This window comes from Peromyscus californicus, unplaced genomic scaffold, assembly GCF_007827085.1.
Source record: "Peromyscus californicus insignis strain IS unplaced genomic scaffold, ASM782708v3 Scaffold_10__1_contigs__length_136768540, whole genome shotgun sequence".
NCBI lineage: Eukaryota > Metazoa > Chordata > Mammalia > Rodentia > Cricetidae > Peromyscus > Peromyscus californicus.
Window position 1 is genome coordinate 110,838,074 of NW_026294391.1, and position 16,072 is coordinate 110,854,145.

A 16,072-nucleotide genomic window follows, 5' to 3' on the forward strand; every position below is an offset into this window, starting at 1 on the left:
GTCTAGACCAAGTTGTGTGATGGTTAGCAAGCCTTGGGAAGCTGCCCTCTGACACTGTAAGAAAGTTGTATTCATTTATCATCTTCCAAGCATAATCTAGGCTTCTGGCAAATTAGACCCAACCACTTTGTTCTACATTCACTTTCAGGGGGTGGGTGAACCCTCCTTGGGATTCTCAATTCCATTTGAAACTCCGCCATTCTGGGACAACTTATGGCTCTATGAAGGGCTCAGAGTGTTAGGAATTGTGGGGTTTATGTCATGTCCTATGTGCCCTCACCTGGGCCTGTCATGGTTAGCTACAGAAACAAAGTCTGCCTTTGCTGGAGCTGTCCCCACTAGTTTCCCCCCTCTCCTATGCTCTGTATGGCCCTCTCCCGCGGCGGGCCTTCCCCATTGGCTAGCCAAACACAACCGACTGTAGCAGCCAATGGGAGCCGCCCTCTTGAACATTCAGAGGGTGGGTGCTCGTGGTGTGATGAGGGGAGGTTGGCGCCTGGTACGCGCCCCCCTACATCTGGCAAGTCTTTGACAGAAACTGTAACATCCCCTACACATTCACACCCGTGCCCCATGTCTGCCTCCTTTCAGCTGCATGGGGGCTTTCCACAAGCCACTGCGTGTACTGGTGTCCTGTCAGTGCCCTCCCCAATTCCTCAGGCCCCCAAAGTGCACCTGCTTACTCAGTAAGACTGAACACCTCTTTATCCTAAGACTTGGGGGAGGCAGGGAACCACAGCGGCACAGCTGTCAGCTGCTGTGGAGGTGAAAGAGGTATATCCGATCCCCCACCGCCTAGTGCTGCACCGGACCCGAAGCTCTCCAGTGATGCCTTAGGGTACAGCTCTCTTTGTCCTCCCCAGCTGTGCTCACTGCCCACTGACCCTATGCGCTCTAAGTTAAGTGGGAGTGGGAAACCTGAATCCCACCACAGAACTGGGGACAAGAAGGGAAGGCTCTTCTGGGGTGGCGTGTGCCACTCTCCTCATCCCTTTCCCTGTGCTGCTTGGGCTTTCTCCTTCCAGTGTGTCCCTGGGGTCCAGACAGGGGAGGGTCTAGGCGAAGGCGCGGCACAGCCTGAGCCTGCAGTCCTGAAGCTCACACACAGGCAGAAGGAGGCGGCTCAAGACCGGCCGGTTCTCCGTTTCTTCTCTCTCAAGCTTTTGTGTCTGTGCCTGGGAGCTGCAAGGAGGGTGCACTGGGGAAGGAGGAGGGGTGCCTAGGGTGAGAGCACCCCCTTCAAGTGCGCGTGCACACACGTTGCCGGCGCACGCACACACAGGCAGACACACACTTCAGACACGCACACGCGCGCGCACACACACATACACACACACACACGCACACACACACACACACACACGCACAAAGCTCTCTCGCCTTGAGCGCACTAACGTGGCCGCTTTCTTTGTGTGGAGCCCTCGAGTGGGGTTGGGACCCCGGTCCTGTCCCGGGGAGATGGCGCAGCCCATCTTGGGCCATGGGAGCTTACAGCCCGCTTCAGCTGCTGGCTTGACATCCCTAGAGCTTGACTCATCGATGGACCAGTATGTGCAGATTCGTATCTTCAAAATCATCGTGATTGGGGACTCCAACGTGGGCAAGACTTGCCTGACCTTCCGCTTCTGCGGGGGTACTTTCCCAGACAAGACTGAGGCCACTATCGGTGTGGACTTCAGGGAGAAGACCGTGGAAATCGAGGGCGAGAAGATCAAGGTGATCCAGCTGGTCAGGTCCGGGAAGGGAGGGACCTGGGAGGGGGTTTCGCCTGAGGTATAGCTCTAGTGATAATAAATGTCTAGCGTTGGTTGTGTCGCCACCTGCCGAGCTCAAAACCCTGGCTACATCCTCACCCCTTTTTTAGCTTCTTTCGGGGGGCCCCCATCCCTACCTAACCCAAATTTTCTGGCAAGGCAGAGTAGTTGCATTCTTACCCTTTGCCCTCGCCCTAGAGCTCCTGCCTGGAAAAGCAGGTTTGAAATTGTCCTCGACCCTGAGCAGGAGAGACACCCCTGAACACAGGAAGGCCTGAGATATCTCTGGTTGTTAGTCTTGTGGGATGGATCCCAAAGCGCTTTACGAATCTTGAGGTCTTTTCTACCTCTTGGGTGTCAATAGGCTCCAAAAAAAATCATCTTGGCTAAGCCCTGTGACATTAGGAAGGTTGGAAATTCATGGAGCGTGAAAACTGTTTTATTTTAAATTATAGTTTACACTTCAGATTAGGGCTGAGTTGGAATGGGGGTGGAGTGGAGAGCTGGTTGTGTCACAGAGCTGTGAGCCCTTTTGAAGACTGAGACAGAGTCACCCGCTGGCTCTTCATAATCACCAAAACTAGTTCTTTGGGGGCAGTCCCCCTCCAGTGCTTGTTTCTTTGCTTGCTTTGGGGAACCTAACAAACCAAGTGCCCATTGCTCATTCTGCTGGTATTGTCTTCAGAAGGCCTATTGGGAAAACATAAAACAACTTATCTGAGGGCCAGGGGAAGTGCCTTGACTCCCCACAGTTTATTAAATAGGTCAAGCAAAAATATTTTGTATGTTCATTGAGTGCAGGAAAGGTAGAAACCCAGTAAGACAGGAATATGTCAGTGTGCAGGGAGGGGTGGAGGAAGCAGGACATGGCAAGGACAGCTTTGTGTGTTCTGGACATCTTCTAAGAAGGCACCAGGGATACTAAAGACCAATTCCTCTAGACTCATAGCTGGCCTTTGCTTGAGCCTGCAGCTGGACCCCAAGGAGGGCCAGAGGGGAAGGTAAACTTCTTGCTGGTCAAACAACTGAAGCAGCCACATGTCCTGGCCTGTCTTCTAAGTAAAGTGGAGAGAAGAACTAGGAAACATTCCCAATTGTGCAAGATTTCTTGGTGATTAAAATGATTGCATTTTCAAATGGCTTCAGAAAACAAACCCAAACACTGTGCTTCAGGAAGACTGGGAGAAGATAAGGAAGAGCCTCCCAGTTGGGGAGACAGTCCATTCTTTTGAACTTGCCATGTTTTTTTCTTCCACTTCTGAGGAGAGGGGGATTGCTTCATGTCCTTTTCAAATCAATGCGGGCATCTGTCCCTACCTTTTTCAAGGACTCTCATGTTGAATGTTTGCACAAGTCAGGGCTTCTTCCTGTATGGTGTCTAGTTTCTTTAATATATGGATATCAGACACTGGAAAGTCTAAGACATGGTTTTTTTTTTTTTTGCCAAAGTAGAAATAAATCAATGAATGCATTTTGAAACACCTTCAAAATCATTCATGTTTAATGTTATCGTTTATTTACGATGAGCTAAAAAGTTCCCTGGGCTTACAGGTCAGGGGACGGTGGTAAAATCATCTGGAATTTGAGAGTGGGACAAAAGAAGTATGTGGGGTTTAGGGGCAGAGGGAGAGGAAGGGGGAGGGAAGGGGAGAGAAAAGAGGAGTGGGAGGTGAATAGTGGATAGAGTCCTTACCCAGTGGCCTTAGGGAGGATTTTAAACCATTCCTCCTTCCTGTCACCCCTGGATTTAACCAAACTGGATTCAGAGTCTCTGCCAAATACCCCAGACTTTTTTTCCCAGAGGGCAGAGCCTGTGACAGCGTGACTCACTAGAAACAGAGATCAGCACAACACCACGTGCAGATAAGTGCTTAATATGGGCTTTTGGGGGAAGATGATATTTTCAGGAGGACAAAGCCTTGTAACAGAGTTCAGGGAGGAAGCTCTGAGGAGAAATTCGGCAAGAGCCCTCAGTGGCACTTGAGACCCGGGAGATGGTGAACCTGCTCCCTGGTAAGCTCTTGAAGCACCAAGGCCGAAACTGGCAGGGTGTCTGGAAGATGGTAGAGCATGGCAAACGGCAGGAGATGAAGAAGGAGGAGATTGTAGCTCATGCTTTGACTGCTTGCAAGGAACAAGTGCCCACACCTGCTTTGAAGATGGCTGTCAAAGCTGGTCGCCCTTTGGGGGAGAGAGAGAAAGGTGCAGTGTGGCAGGCTGAGGCGCCCTAGAGTTCAGCCAGCAGTAGTAGGCTGTCAGCTTATAAAAGAGATGATAGAATACCAGCCCTGGCAGGGGAGTGCTAGAGACTCCTCAGTTCTAGAATAGAATTGCAGGACCTCTCCTAGGCTTGCCCCCTTGTATCCCAGGGGTGGCACACATGGCAGCCTCTGCTGGGGATGCCTGCTTTGACTTACTCAGAGCTACAGCTTCCTTACCAGGACTATCCTCAGGAGTCTGAAGCCCCATCTGTTTCTCTAATCACCATGTCTCCACTTGTACCTCATAACATTTACAGTCCAACATTTCCTGGTTAACACATACTCAAGCAGTCCCCCATGGGGTGGTAGAGAGGTAACTCAGAGGTTAAGAGCATTTGAACCCAGACCCTCTGCAATACCAACCACTCTAGGACCTGGGTTCAACTCTCAGGCCCCCCACAGTGATTCATAATCATCCATAACTGTGGTTTCAGGGAAAGGAGCACCTGCACGTTCACTACAAAACACTCATACACACAAAAGAAATCTAAAATAAAATGTAAAAGAAATGCCTTTAATAATTAGGGGTAATAAACTTCTATTTATTGGAGCTGCAGAAGTGGCCCAGTGGTTAAAAGCACATAAAAGTCCTCTTTCAGAGGACTCTGTAATCCCAGCTCTAGAGATACCTGATGCCTCTGGCCTCTGCAGACACATTCATTCATGTGCACATACCTACATATAATTATAAATAATAAAAACAAACCTAAACTAAACAAAAAATCTTCTGTTTATTGACTAAACAAAGCCCAAGATAGTCATACTATGTCTTACTTGATAAGCCACCCTAGGAACTAAGATTTAAATTTTTTTTTTTTGGTTTTTCGAGACAAGGTTTATCCGTGTAGTTTTGGTGCCGCTGTCCTGGATCTCGCTCTGCAGACCAGGCTGGCCTCAAACTCACAGAGATCCTCCTGGCTCTGCCTCCCGAGTGCTGGGATTAAAGGCATTCACCACCACGGCCCTGCTAAAATATTTTTAATTAAAAAAATGTAAATGTAATGTGTGTGCGTGTGTGTGCGTGTGTGTGTGTGTGTGTGTGTGTGTGTGTGTGTGTGTGTGTGTGTGTGAAGTCACACATGTTCCACAGTGTACGTGTGGAAGTCAGAGGACAGCTTGTGAAACCCATTCTCTCCCCCCCCTCCCCCCACCTGTGCGTTTCAGAAATTGAAGTCAGGACATAAGATTGGGTGCCAAGTGCTGAACTATCTTGCCAGCGTAGAATTGGGATTTTTATCATTCCCCTTTGACAGAAACGAAGACTGAGTGTGAGATGGAAGAAATAGCTTGCCCAAAGGCACAGGAATCTTTTGTGATTGCTAGGATTGCGACTGAGATCCAGAGCCCTTGTTCTTTACAATGAGCTCTACTTTAGACGGTAATGTCTAGCCCCCTAGATGGGAAGTGATGATAGACTACCAAGCAGTCAGTCTTGTTGCATATAGGCAAGGAACTCCAGGCTATGGCGCAAGGATCCAGGAGCCTTCAGGTTTGGGGGTGTAGTTCAGCGGTAGAGTGTGTGTTTAGCATATGTGAGGCCTCGGGTCATAGCCTCAGCACCACTAAATAAATAAAAAATAAAATAAAAGTCAAGCAAGAAATCTGTTTTGCTTGCACTCCAGACACTCACCAGAGTACCTGGAGTTTACTTTTCATACCTTGGCTATCTCACTTTGGGCATGAGAATTACAGGTGTCCAGAGCTAGAAAAGACCTTAGAAAAAAGTCTCTAATTCAAAATCCTCATTTTATAGGTAGGGAACTGGAGCACAGAGAGCGAAAGTGACTTACCTAAGATCAAACAAGATCAAGCCTACAATGAGGGCCTGCTAATCCCTTTTCCTTCCGCCGCTCTGTCTGGGTTTCCCACTGCCAGGCTTAGAAGAGTACATAAGTCCTAAGTCCATTTAACCCAGGAGGTTATCTGTGCGAGGGACACAACACCAGGAAAGCTGACAGCTTTTCCTGATCAATCCAGGAAAGATGGAGACATCTTCCAACTCCCAGAGGAAGGGAGGAGCTTCTGTTAATAACCATTATGCATTATGGATGTGTCACCTACAGGTTTAGCTAAACCATATTGTGTCTGGCTCGGGCTAAAAGCAGCAGAAACCAATGAATAGGGCTGGGGGTGGGTAGGCATTGCCGAACCATTCTTAGTAAAATTTCCAGAAAGTAGCCCTTCTGCCTAGTTTGGGTACTCCTACAGGCTGAGTACCACCACAGTGGGTCAGCTATGACCCATCTGGGCAGGCATGGCCCAGATGCAGGGTTCTCCCCCTCTGCGGATCACTGGGGAAAACACCGTCCTGTGTTACATTAGTAAGTGCAAGGAGGTTGAGCTCAGTGTTCCTTACAAGCTGCCTGCAGTCAGAATGACATCATGTCTTCTGTGGGGGCTTCTAAGCTTCCATCTTCTGTCAGCTAGTTTAATGGTTAATTATCCATCACTGTGTGTGTCCTCTTCGCCTCCTCCTCTTTCCTCCTTTCTCTCTTCCTTCCACTCCTCCTCTCCATTTGCTTCTCTCCCCTCCCCCATGTGTGTATGTGTGTGCGCCTGCCTGCCTGCCTGTCTGTCTGTCTTTGTCTCTGTTCTGTCATTGCCAGATGTGTCAGCTTTGTGTATGTGTGTGTCATAGATACAGAGGTGACAGTCCAGCTAATTAATAAAAAAATATTTCTTTTAGCTGAGTGGTTGCAGCGCACACCTTTAATCCCAGCCCTCGGGAGGCAGAGGCAGGCGGATCTCTGTGAGTTCGAGGCCAGCCTGGTCTATGGAGCTAATTTCAGGACATCCAGGGCTACACAAAAAAAACCCTTGTCTCAAAAAACAAAAAGAAAAAAAAGCAAAGAAAGAAAGAAAGAAAAATTTCTTTTAAACGTTCCCATCATCCATGGGAATATCCAGCAAAGTTTGCAAAGGTTTCTCTTCTTTGCACCTTTGTCTTCTGCCATTGGCCTCCAACCAAAGGCCATTCACAGCCCATTTATAGAATGATATGTCTCCTAAATAAAAAAATACCCAGGTCAGCTAAGAGTGTGTGCAGGGGATGGAGGGCTTGCTGAGACTCATTCAGGCAGGGATGTGGCAGCTCTCCACCCCATGCCCCTCAACCTTTGCCCGTCACCTCATTAATCTTGGCCTATCCAAGCCACTCAAGGCAAGATAATGCATCTTTCTCCCTGCTTCTTCTTCATGGCTGCTCTTGCCCTGTTTAAGCTTCTGAGCCAAGCTTTCCAGAACGAGAACCAGTAGATGTGAGGCACAGCACTAAGGGCTGATGTGCTCTCCCAGACAATGATAACAACTAATATTCGCTGAGCACTTCACATCTTACAAAAGCTTCTTCTCATTTCTCATTTCATGGGATCATCCTAGCAACCACAGAGAAGCTCAAGTTCCCACTGTAGAGATGAGGAAAGTGAGGCTCAGTTAAGGAATGACCGTTGGTTTACTCAGCTACGCAGTAGAAGGCAGAGTGCTCTTTCCAGCTGCACTTACTCCGTCAGCCGTCCGTGTAGATTCAGTGATGTCAGGCCTGAGAGGAAGAAAGAATGTACCCAGTCAGCCCTCTGTACTCAAGGGGTCCAACTAACTGAGAATAAAATATTTAGAAAACAAAGTAGGGACTAAAGGTATAGCTCTGTTAGTAAAAATGCTTGCCTAACAAGTATGAGGCCCTGAGTTCAATCCCATTGACACATAATCCTGGCCCAGTGATCTATGTCTGAAATCCTAGCACTCAGGGAGTAGAAACAGGAAAATCAGAAGGTCAAGGTCATCTTCTGCTGCATAAGGAGTTCGAGGCAGGCCAGCCTGATCTATATGAGATCTTGTGTGTGTGTGTGTGTGTGTGTGTGTGTGTGTGTGTGTGTGTGTGTGTGCATATGCATACATCTACCTAAACATATGCAGCCTTTTTTCTTATTCCCTAAACAATACATTATACCAGGTATTTTTGATCATTTGCGTTGTGTCAAATATTATGAGATAATTTACATCATGTAGAAGGAGGTGTGTGGAGTAATGTGTAAACAGTGCACTGTTTTACAAAGGGCATTTGAGCTTCCATGATTTGGACATCTGGAGGGTTCTGGAATCTGTATTCGTGTCATGCATATTCAAGGAATGCCAACAAGACATGCCAGATGAGGATGCTGAAGTAGAGAAAGGACACACAACTAGTACGTGGTTTGGGGAGAGATTTGCATTCCAGTTGGTTTGCTTCCACTGTACCCAACTGGCCCTCTGAGAGTCATGAGCATCTCAGGCATGTGGAGCTAAGGGGCAGGCTTCAATCATGTCCACTGGGAAGGAAAGAAAGAGGAGGGCAAACATCTCCTTTCACTCCCTAGCAAGGATGAAAGAACCGTAAGGATGCTGAGGACAGGAAAACTGCATCCCCAGACATTGAGAACCCATTCCCTGAATCCAGTGAGCCTGACTGGTTTACTTCCGTTTTAGAGGCTTTAAGGCCATACCCGCTAGTGTTTTCTGCTGGGAGTAGCCTGCTTCCGGGCTTATGTCTCATCACAGGCAGGGGTGCACAAACTTTGGATGTGGTTTATATAGAGCTGGAATTGGAGCAGTAACTACCCTTGAATTCCCAAGCCTCTACATGAAAGCTTCAAGGCTTTCTTTGTAGCTTCAGAAAGGCAGAGGAGAGCTCCAGCAGAGGGGCTCTCCCTACAGTTCTGGCAACTTGGGTGGTGTACACAATTAGGAAGCCACGGAAAAGCCAAACAGCCGACCTTACTCAGTTCAAACACCGCACACATTCCCACCCGCGTTCCTGCAGGTATTTTTAGAATCCTGAGCTCATGGTGTTAAAGCATCTGCCACATGCCTGAGGGCCGACAGGGATTCAGCTTCACTCAGAGGCAAGAGTTAAGACTACTGGAGAGTGGGGGTGGGAAGTGGAGATCTGGAGCCAAGTGGAAATGATATTCCTGTACTGGGCCTGTTTTCTTCCCCCTGACCTCCATCCCTCTCCCCATCTGCCTCTCTTTCTTCCTGTTCAGAGTACCAGAGAGGTAGAAGGAATAGAAATCATTTTTTTGTTTCTGCTTATACAAACGAAAAAGTCTTTGAGGATTTTTGATTTTGTATGTAATCAAAGTCGGATGCTTTCTCTGAAATGTCTTTGGCAGATACCTGAGCTGTCTGTTCTAGTGGCTCAGGCCCAAACTGCTTTTGATCTACCACCACCTCAGTGATGCACAATCCAAAGCTGAAAAACACTGCCTACAGTTCAGTCAGCAAGAGACCAGCGCGGCTGGAACAGAGAGCACACAAATGTATTCTAATGGTATGCTGTAGACCCAAAGTGCAACCAAAATTCCTAAGAAAAGAGAATAGTAGAGAAGTTATAAAAGATTCTCAGATGGGGAGAGTGAAGACAGGGCTCAGTGGTTAAGACCATTGGCTGCTCTTCCAGAGGTCTGGGGTTCCATTCCCAGCACCCTTATGGTGGCTGATAGCCATCTGTAATTCCAGCTCCAGGGGATCTGTTGCTCTCTCCCGGCCTCTGCAAGCGCTGCATGCATGTGCTGCACAGGCAGAGATGCAGACAAAACATCCAAACACATAAAATAGAAATAATAAAATAGTAAATCTTTAAAATTAAAAATAAAAAAATAAAGATTTGAACCAAGCATAGTGGCTCATACCTTTAATGCCAGCACTTGGGATTCAGAGGCAGGAGGATCTCTGTGAGTTCAAGGCCAGCCTGGTTCACATAGTGGGTTTCAGGACAGCCAGGACTAAATAGAGAGACCCTGTCTCACAAAAAGGCCTCCTCCCCTAAAGAAAGAGTTGAAGATGAAGGCAGAAGCAGAAGCTGCGTCTTTAAGAGTGGATGAGATTGGGCTCAGGATCTGCTGTGGAAGGGTGAGCTAGTGGACCACAGTCACTGAGAAAGATGTGGCTGAGCATCTTGAACCTAGGTAGGGATGGGTCAAATTAAGACAGATTTAACTGTTTCCACTCGACACCACATGCATTAGAGGCCGCCCTAATTTCCTGAAGAGGAAGATGGCATACAGGTGCAAGCAGGGATGCAGGTGCCTACTGTGACAGCAACATTCAAGGAGCAATGGAGTGGAGACATCCAGAAACCAAATGACCGCTGTAGTCTGGAAACATGGGGAGGAGAGCCCGACCAGGGTCTGTGAGAGTCCAAGCGGAAGCTGAGGCTGGTGGTAAATATCAGCAAGCCCAACACTAGGAGGCCGAGACAGAAGGACCGAGGCCAGGCCAGGCTAGAAGTGAGCTTCACTAAAAGATCCTGGAGCATGATGAAGGAGAGCCAGAACAATGGAACCTGGTGCTCAGAATGATGGTCTTATAAGATCGTCACTCAGCAAAGAGAGTCAATTATATTCCATAGATTACACTCACTGACTGCTAATTCCTAATAAAAACCACAGACTTCATTTGAAGAGTCATAGTAGTCAAGCTAGTGGTCATAACAAAATTTTGTTTGATAACTGAGGATTTATTCATTTTATAGGGTTTTGAGATCATCATTCTGAGCATGAATATCTGCTGTCCCAGACCCTGAATATGTCACAGAAAATAACATTGGGCTTGAATATATGTTGACTTCCAGAGTATTCCTCCTGGAAATTATGTCTGTGCATGTGCTACTGATACCAGATTTTTCTCTTCATAAGTTGGCCTTTATCCCAAAAGCCAAGATGCAGAAGAAAAATAGAGCAAATTAAATTATCTTTTACATAACAAAGAAGTGAGTTTAAAAATAAATTGAAAAACAGCCATGGTGGCTCAAGCATGTAATTCCAGCATCAGGGTGGCTGAGACAGGAGGATCATGAATTTGAAGGCAGTCTGGGCTATATAATAATATCTCATTTAAATAAGCAAATAAAGCTAAATGGCAAGTTTTTCTGTTTTTTGGTGTTTTTGGTTTTTCTATACAGGATTTCTTTTTTTTTCTTTTTCTCTTTCTTTTTTTTTTTTTTTTTTTTTTGGTTTTTCGAGACAGGGTTTCTCTGTGTAGCTTTGCGCCTCTCCTGGAACTCACTTGGTAGCCCAGGCTGGCCTCAAACTCACAGAGATCCGCCTGGCTCTGCCTCCTGAGTGCTGGGATTAAAGGCGTGCGCCACCACCGCCCGGCAACTCTACACAGTATTTCTCTATGTCCCTTGGCTGTCTGGAACTTGCTTTACAGATCAGGCTGGCCTTGAACTCACAGAGATTTGCCTGCCTCTGCCTCCAGAGTGCTGGTGTTAAAGGCATGCAGCAATGGTGAGATTTTTTTTTTTAACACTAACTTTGCTTTTCTAATGGGAGTAAAGCAGGTCCTCATGTAGTTCAGGCTGACCTCCAATTTATGTTGGTTAGTCTGGCCTGACTCAGTTTAGTGTTTCTAATCTTGTAATACAAAGTTAGGTAAGAAGGTGCATGCCATATATTTAATCTGAGCTCAGGAAGGTGAGGCAGGAGGATCACTAGTTTGAGGCCAGTTTGGGATGTATATACATTAAGACCCTGTCTCAAAACAACAACCATGACAAAGAAAACACTACAAAGTAACATGTATTTTAAACCAGAAAACTTGGGAAAGGAAAAAAACCCAAAGAGAATAAATATTACCTATATTCAAATAGCCATTAACATTCTGGTATATATAATTTTAGCATTCCGACAAATATGTTTGTGTTTAATGTTTTTTAAAATTGAGATTATATCCTATGAAAATATTTGGGGCCAGTTAAAAATTGAACATACCAGCCCTGAAAAATACCTCTTTCTTACTTTCTCTCTCTGGACTTCTTTTTGGTTTTTCAAGACAGGGTTTCTCTGTGTAGCTTTGTGCCTTTCCTGGATCTCGCTCTGTAGACCAGGCTGGCCTCAAACTCACAAAGATCCACCTGGCTCTGCCTCCTGAGTGCTGGGATTAAAGGCGTGCGCCACCACCGCCCGGCTCTCTTTGGACTTTTAAGACAGGTTTTTTTTTTTTTCATATAGCCCAGGCTGGTCTTGAACTCACAGCAATCCTTTTGCCTTGCCCTTGAGTGCTGAAATTGTAGGTGTGAATTGGTGCAAATATTACTTTTAGTGTGTGTGTCTGTGCATACGTGTGTTATTCCTCTCACAGTGAATATTTTTCCTTCAGTAAAAGTAACACTGTGATCATATTTTTAAAGTATTTGAGATCATCTTTTCAATGTCTTTAGTACAGATTCCTGGAAGTAGGATTACAGATCTTAAGGTTGTGAAACATTTTTAAGATTATTGATAAAACTGTCACATTGCCCTCAAGAAAATTTGATCCATCTGTGTACTATTTTTGTTAATTTTTAAAAGTCTCATTGTTTTATGTGTATGAGTGTTTTGCTTGCATGTATGTAAAGTGCAGTATGTGCACGCCTGGTGCTAAGCCAAGGTCAGAAGAGGCCATCCAATGCCCTGGGACTATGGTCACAGGCATGGATGCTGGGAATCAAACCTGGGTCCTCTGCAACAAATCCTGTTAACCACTGTGCCAACTCTCCAGTCCTTGTGTGCTATTTTTAAACTATAAAAAAAAATCTCTTAGATTTTCATCGAGAAATTTTAAGGAAAAAAAAAACTTAGCGAACTCTAAAACTTCTCTCTGAGCTTTGATAGGTCCATTGTGCTCATCTGTCCAGAACCACTTGCTGTATCCGGACTTGTAACTGCATTTTCTAATGCTTTAAGACTATGCTTTTTCTCATATGCCCATGTTTCCCTTTCCGACTTCATATGTGGGTTTTTGTTGCAGGTTCAGGTGTGGGACACAGCAGGACAGGAACGCTTCCGTAAAAGCATGGTCGAGCACTACTACCGCAATGTGCATGCTGTGGTCTTTGTCTATGACGTCACCAAGATGACCTCCTTTACCAACTTAAAAATGTGGATCCAAGAATGCAATGGGCATGCTGTACCCGCACTAGTCCCAAAGGTGCTTGTGGGTAACAAGTGTGACTTGAGGGAACAGATCCAGGTACCCTCCAACTTAGCTCTGAAATTTGCTGATGCCCACAACATGCTCTTGTTTGAGACCTCAGCCAAGGACCCCAAAGAAAGCCAGAACGTGGAGTCAATTTTCATGTGCCTGGCTTGCCGGCTGAAGGCCCAGAAATCCCTGTTGTATCGTGATGCTGAGAGGCAGCAAGGCAAGGTGCAGAAACTGGAGTTCCCACAGGAAGCTAACAGCAAAGCTTCCTGTCCTTGTTGAAACCAAATGGTGTAAATACAAGAGAATCAGCACTGGAGTTTTGTCTTTCCCCCTTTTCTGTGCCTGCATAATGCTGACACCTGCTTGTTTCCATACAAACTGATATCAAAATAAAATTTGTATAGATTATCACATGTCTTTATGTCTTGCTTTCTTCCAGGAAGACTTTGTTTGGAGTTATGAGGCTAGAAGCTAGGGCCTTGCATCTGATGATAGAGACCTCTATCACTTAGCTACATCCCTAGCCACAAGAAGAGGTTTTTGACAGTCATAAGTATGTTTTTTGTTTGTTTGTTTGTTTGTTTTTAAAGACAGGGTCTAATCATTCAGCCCTGACAGTCCTGGAACTCACTCTATAGACCAGGCTGGCCTCAAACACATAGAGATCCTCTTGCCTCTGCCCCTCAAGTGCTAGGATTAAAAGGTGTGTCCCACTCCACCTGGCTCTGTGAAGTCTTGAAAGGAGATGTAGATTAACATTTCCTGCATCCCCCAGGTGTGTGCCTTGGATCTCCATCCCCCTTTTTTTTAAAAGTGTAAAAGTAGGCTGCCTTACAATTCCAGTTCTTTAGCAAGAATTCCACTCTTCTTCACACATTTCATCATGAGAAGTTGATGTTTGTTCCCTGTGGCCCTCTCCCCTTTCTTGCATGAGGCAAGACTCAAGCTAACAAATACATATTATGCAAAGAATGCCATGGAATATGTGTTAAAGGAAGACACATCTCCTATGTTCAAAGGCCCCATGACCCAGTTACAGGATAATGCAATTACTTAGAAACAAGAATTCAATAACAGAGGCCTGGAGAGATGGCTCAGTGATGAAGAGCCCTTGCTGCTCTTGGAGAGGACCCAGGTTCGATTCCCAAAACTTATATCATGGTTCACAACTGTCTGTAACTCCGTTTCAGGGGATTTAGCGTCCTTTTCTTACCTCTGCAAGCACATGGTGCACATACATACATGCAGGCAAAACACACACACACACACACACACATAAGATAAATCTTTAAAAAATAAAATTAGACAACAATGAGTACAAGGTAATGTTGTGATAATATATGTTGAGAACATATACTCAACATCATTGACTGCTCCCAGAAAAAAAATAATTGGATTAATTTATTTAAAAATTTTTTATTTAATTTCTTTGTGTGTGGAGAGTGCACTAAGCATGCCAGTATGTGAGGTCACAGGACAGCCTGCAGGAGTTGATTCTTACCTTCCACCATATGGGTTCCAAGGATTGAACTCAGGTCATCAGACTTGGCAGCACATGTCGTTACCCACTGAGTCATCTCATGCCTCTCAGAGTTTTTGTATACAAGTCTACATTATGTTTTTTTGGCTAAATTTATTTTGAAACATTTCATTTCTTTTGGTATTATTGTCCTAAGGGGTGCTGAGGTGGAGGATGGCCTTACTGTCAGGTGGAACATTTTGTTTGATTTTTGGGTGATTCTCCAGCAGGAGAGTCCAATAGCTGTTTTCTATACATCCGGTCCTTTGTCTAACTGTAAACTAAAAATGTCTAGTGAGGGTACAATAGTCCCAGGCAGGTGTCCTTGTTTGAAGATGTTCCTTTAATGGTCTTACTGGAATCCTGCTATGCCAGAGTCCTGAGATGACAGATCCTGCGTTCTTTCCTGTTAGGCCTGTGCAGCTCTGTCCCCAGACAGCAAAATGTAACATGTTTTAGAGGGCTTCGCATCCAAAGAAAGGTCCAGCTCACCTCTACAGTCCTTCGCCAAGACCACCTGACCCCAGGTTCATCATCACCACCAGTATGCTTCTTGTTTCTTGGCCTGGATCCCAGTCTTTAGTATTCCAGTTAGAGGTGGTTTTCTTGTCAGTTGTCCCTACACAATGTCTTGCCTCTGCATCTTACCAAAAGAGTTGGGGTCCTGTTGTCTGTTGGTTTGATAACTAATGAAACCCTGGTTGGTATGCTTTTCCATGAGTGAATACTTTACAACTGTGACTCAGACTATACTTGTTTGTTCAGAGGCCTGTATCCAACATGGGGATAGACTGTGGCCAAGGTCAGTGAGGTTAAGGACCATCACCTCAATTACTCAGAAAGTCCAGGGTCATATGCTGATCTAAGCACCACTGCCCAGGGCTAGGGCAGAAAAGATCCTTAGTCCAGAATAGCTGGATAAGCCCAGGAAAGGAACTTAAGCCTACTGGGGGTGCGGTGGGTACACCCATGTCTAGAAAGACAGCTTTCTAGAAAGCAAGGCTTAAATTCTGCCATGTTTACTAGCAAATGCCAGTAGAGGTAGAGTTTATTATCTGGAAAGACCTAAGGCAACAGAGCTGCTGCCTTCCTTCATAGATACCTCCTCCATTGGTCATCCCTCATCACCTTCTTGGAAGGGTACTTGTTCCTTTGGGAAGGGCCAGCTTTAGGCTCTTGAACAACTTTGAAGTTTCTTGATGATGTCAGCATGATTTATACAGTGCAACCACCAGGGTTAAACTCTTGTTTTGATCCCAAGTCCTTTGGCTCTGTATGGCCCTAAGGCTGGGCAGGGGCATTAGGATTGATGAAATATCTCATCTGGGATTCTTTTGGATTAGTGGTTCTCAAGTGCTGGTTCAAGCTAACTGCAGGATCTCAATTAGTTACGGTACATATTTCCAAACCACCCTATCTGGAAGCTCTAAAGTGTTCAGGAACTGGAATTTTTAAAATGTCCACAGATAACTCTGCGGTGCCCCCATGTCTGTATGTGTCTAGCTTTCCCTAAGCTTTCTGACAAGCTCTAACAGCAGGAATTATCTTTCTGGAGCCACAGCATTAAAGCCAGCTGTGTGAATAGGACACTC

At 45.8% G+C, this 16,072-nt stretch overlaps 1 protein-coding gene across 1 annotated transcript; it reads left to right on the forward strand.

The window, feature by feature from the left end:
- The first annotated feature begins 1,057 nt into the window (after positions 1–1,057).
- Rab33a (RAB33A, member RAS oncogene family) lies at positions 1,058–13,369 on the forward strand. Its single transcript, XM_052739063.1, has 2 exons — positions 1,058–1,716; positions 12,785–13,369. The coding sequence occupies exons 1-2, from the start codon at positions 1,459–1,461 to the stop codon at positions 13,238–13,240; spliced, it is 714 nt and encodes a 237-aa protein (XP_052595023.1). The 5' UTR covers positions 1,058–1,458; the 3' UTR covers positions 13,241–13,369.
- Positions 13,370–16,072: the final 2,703 nt, after the last annotated feature.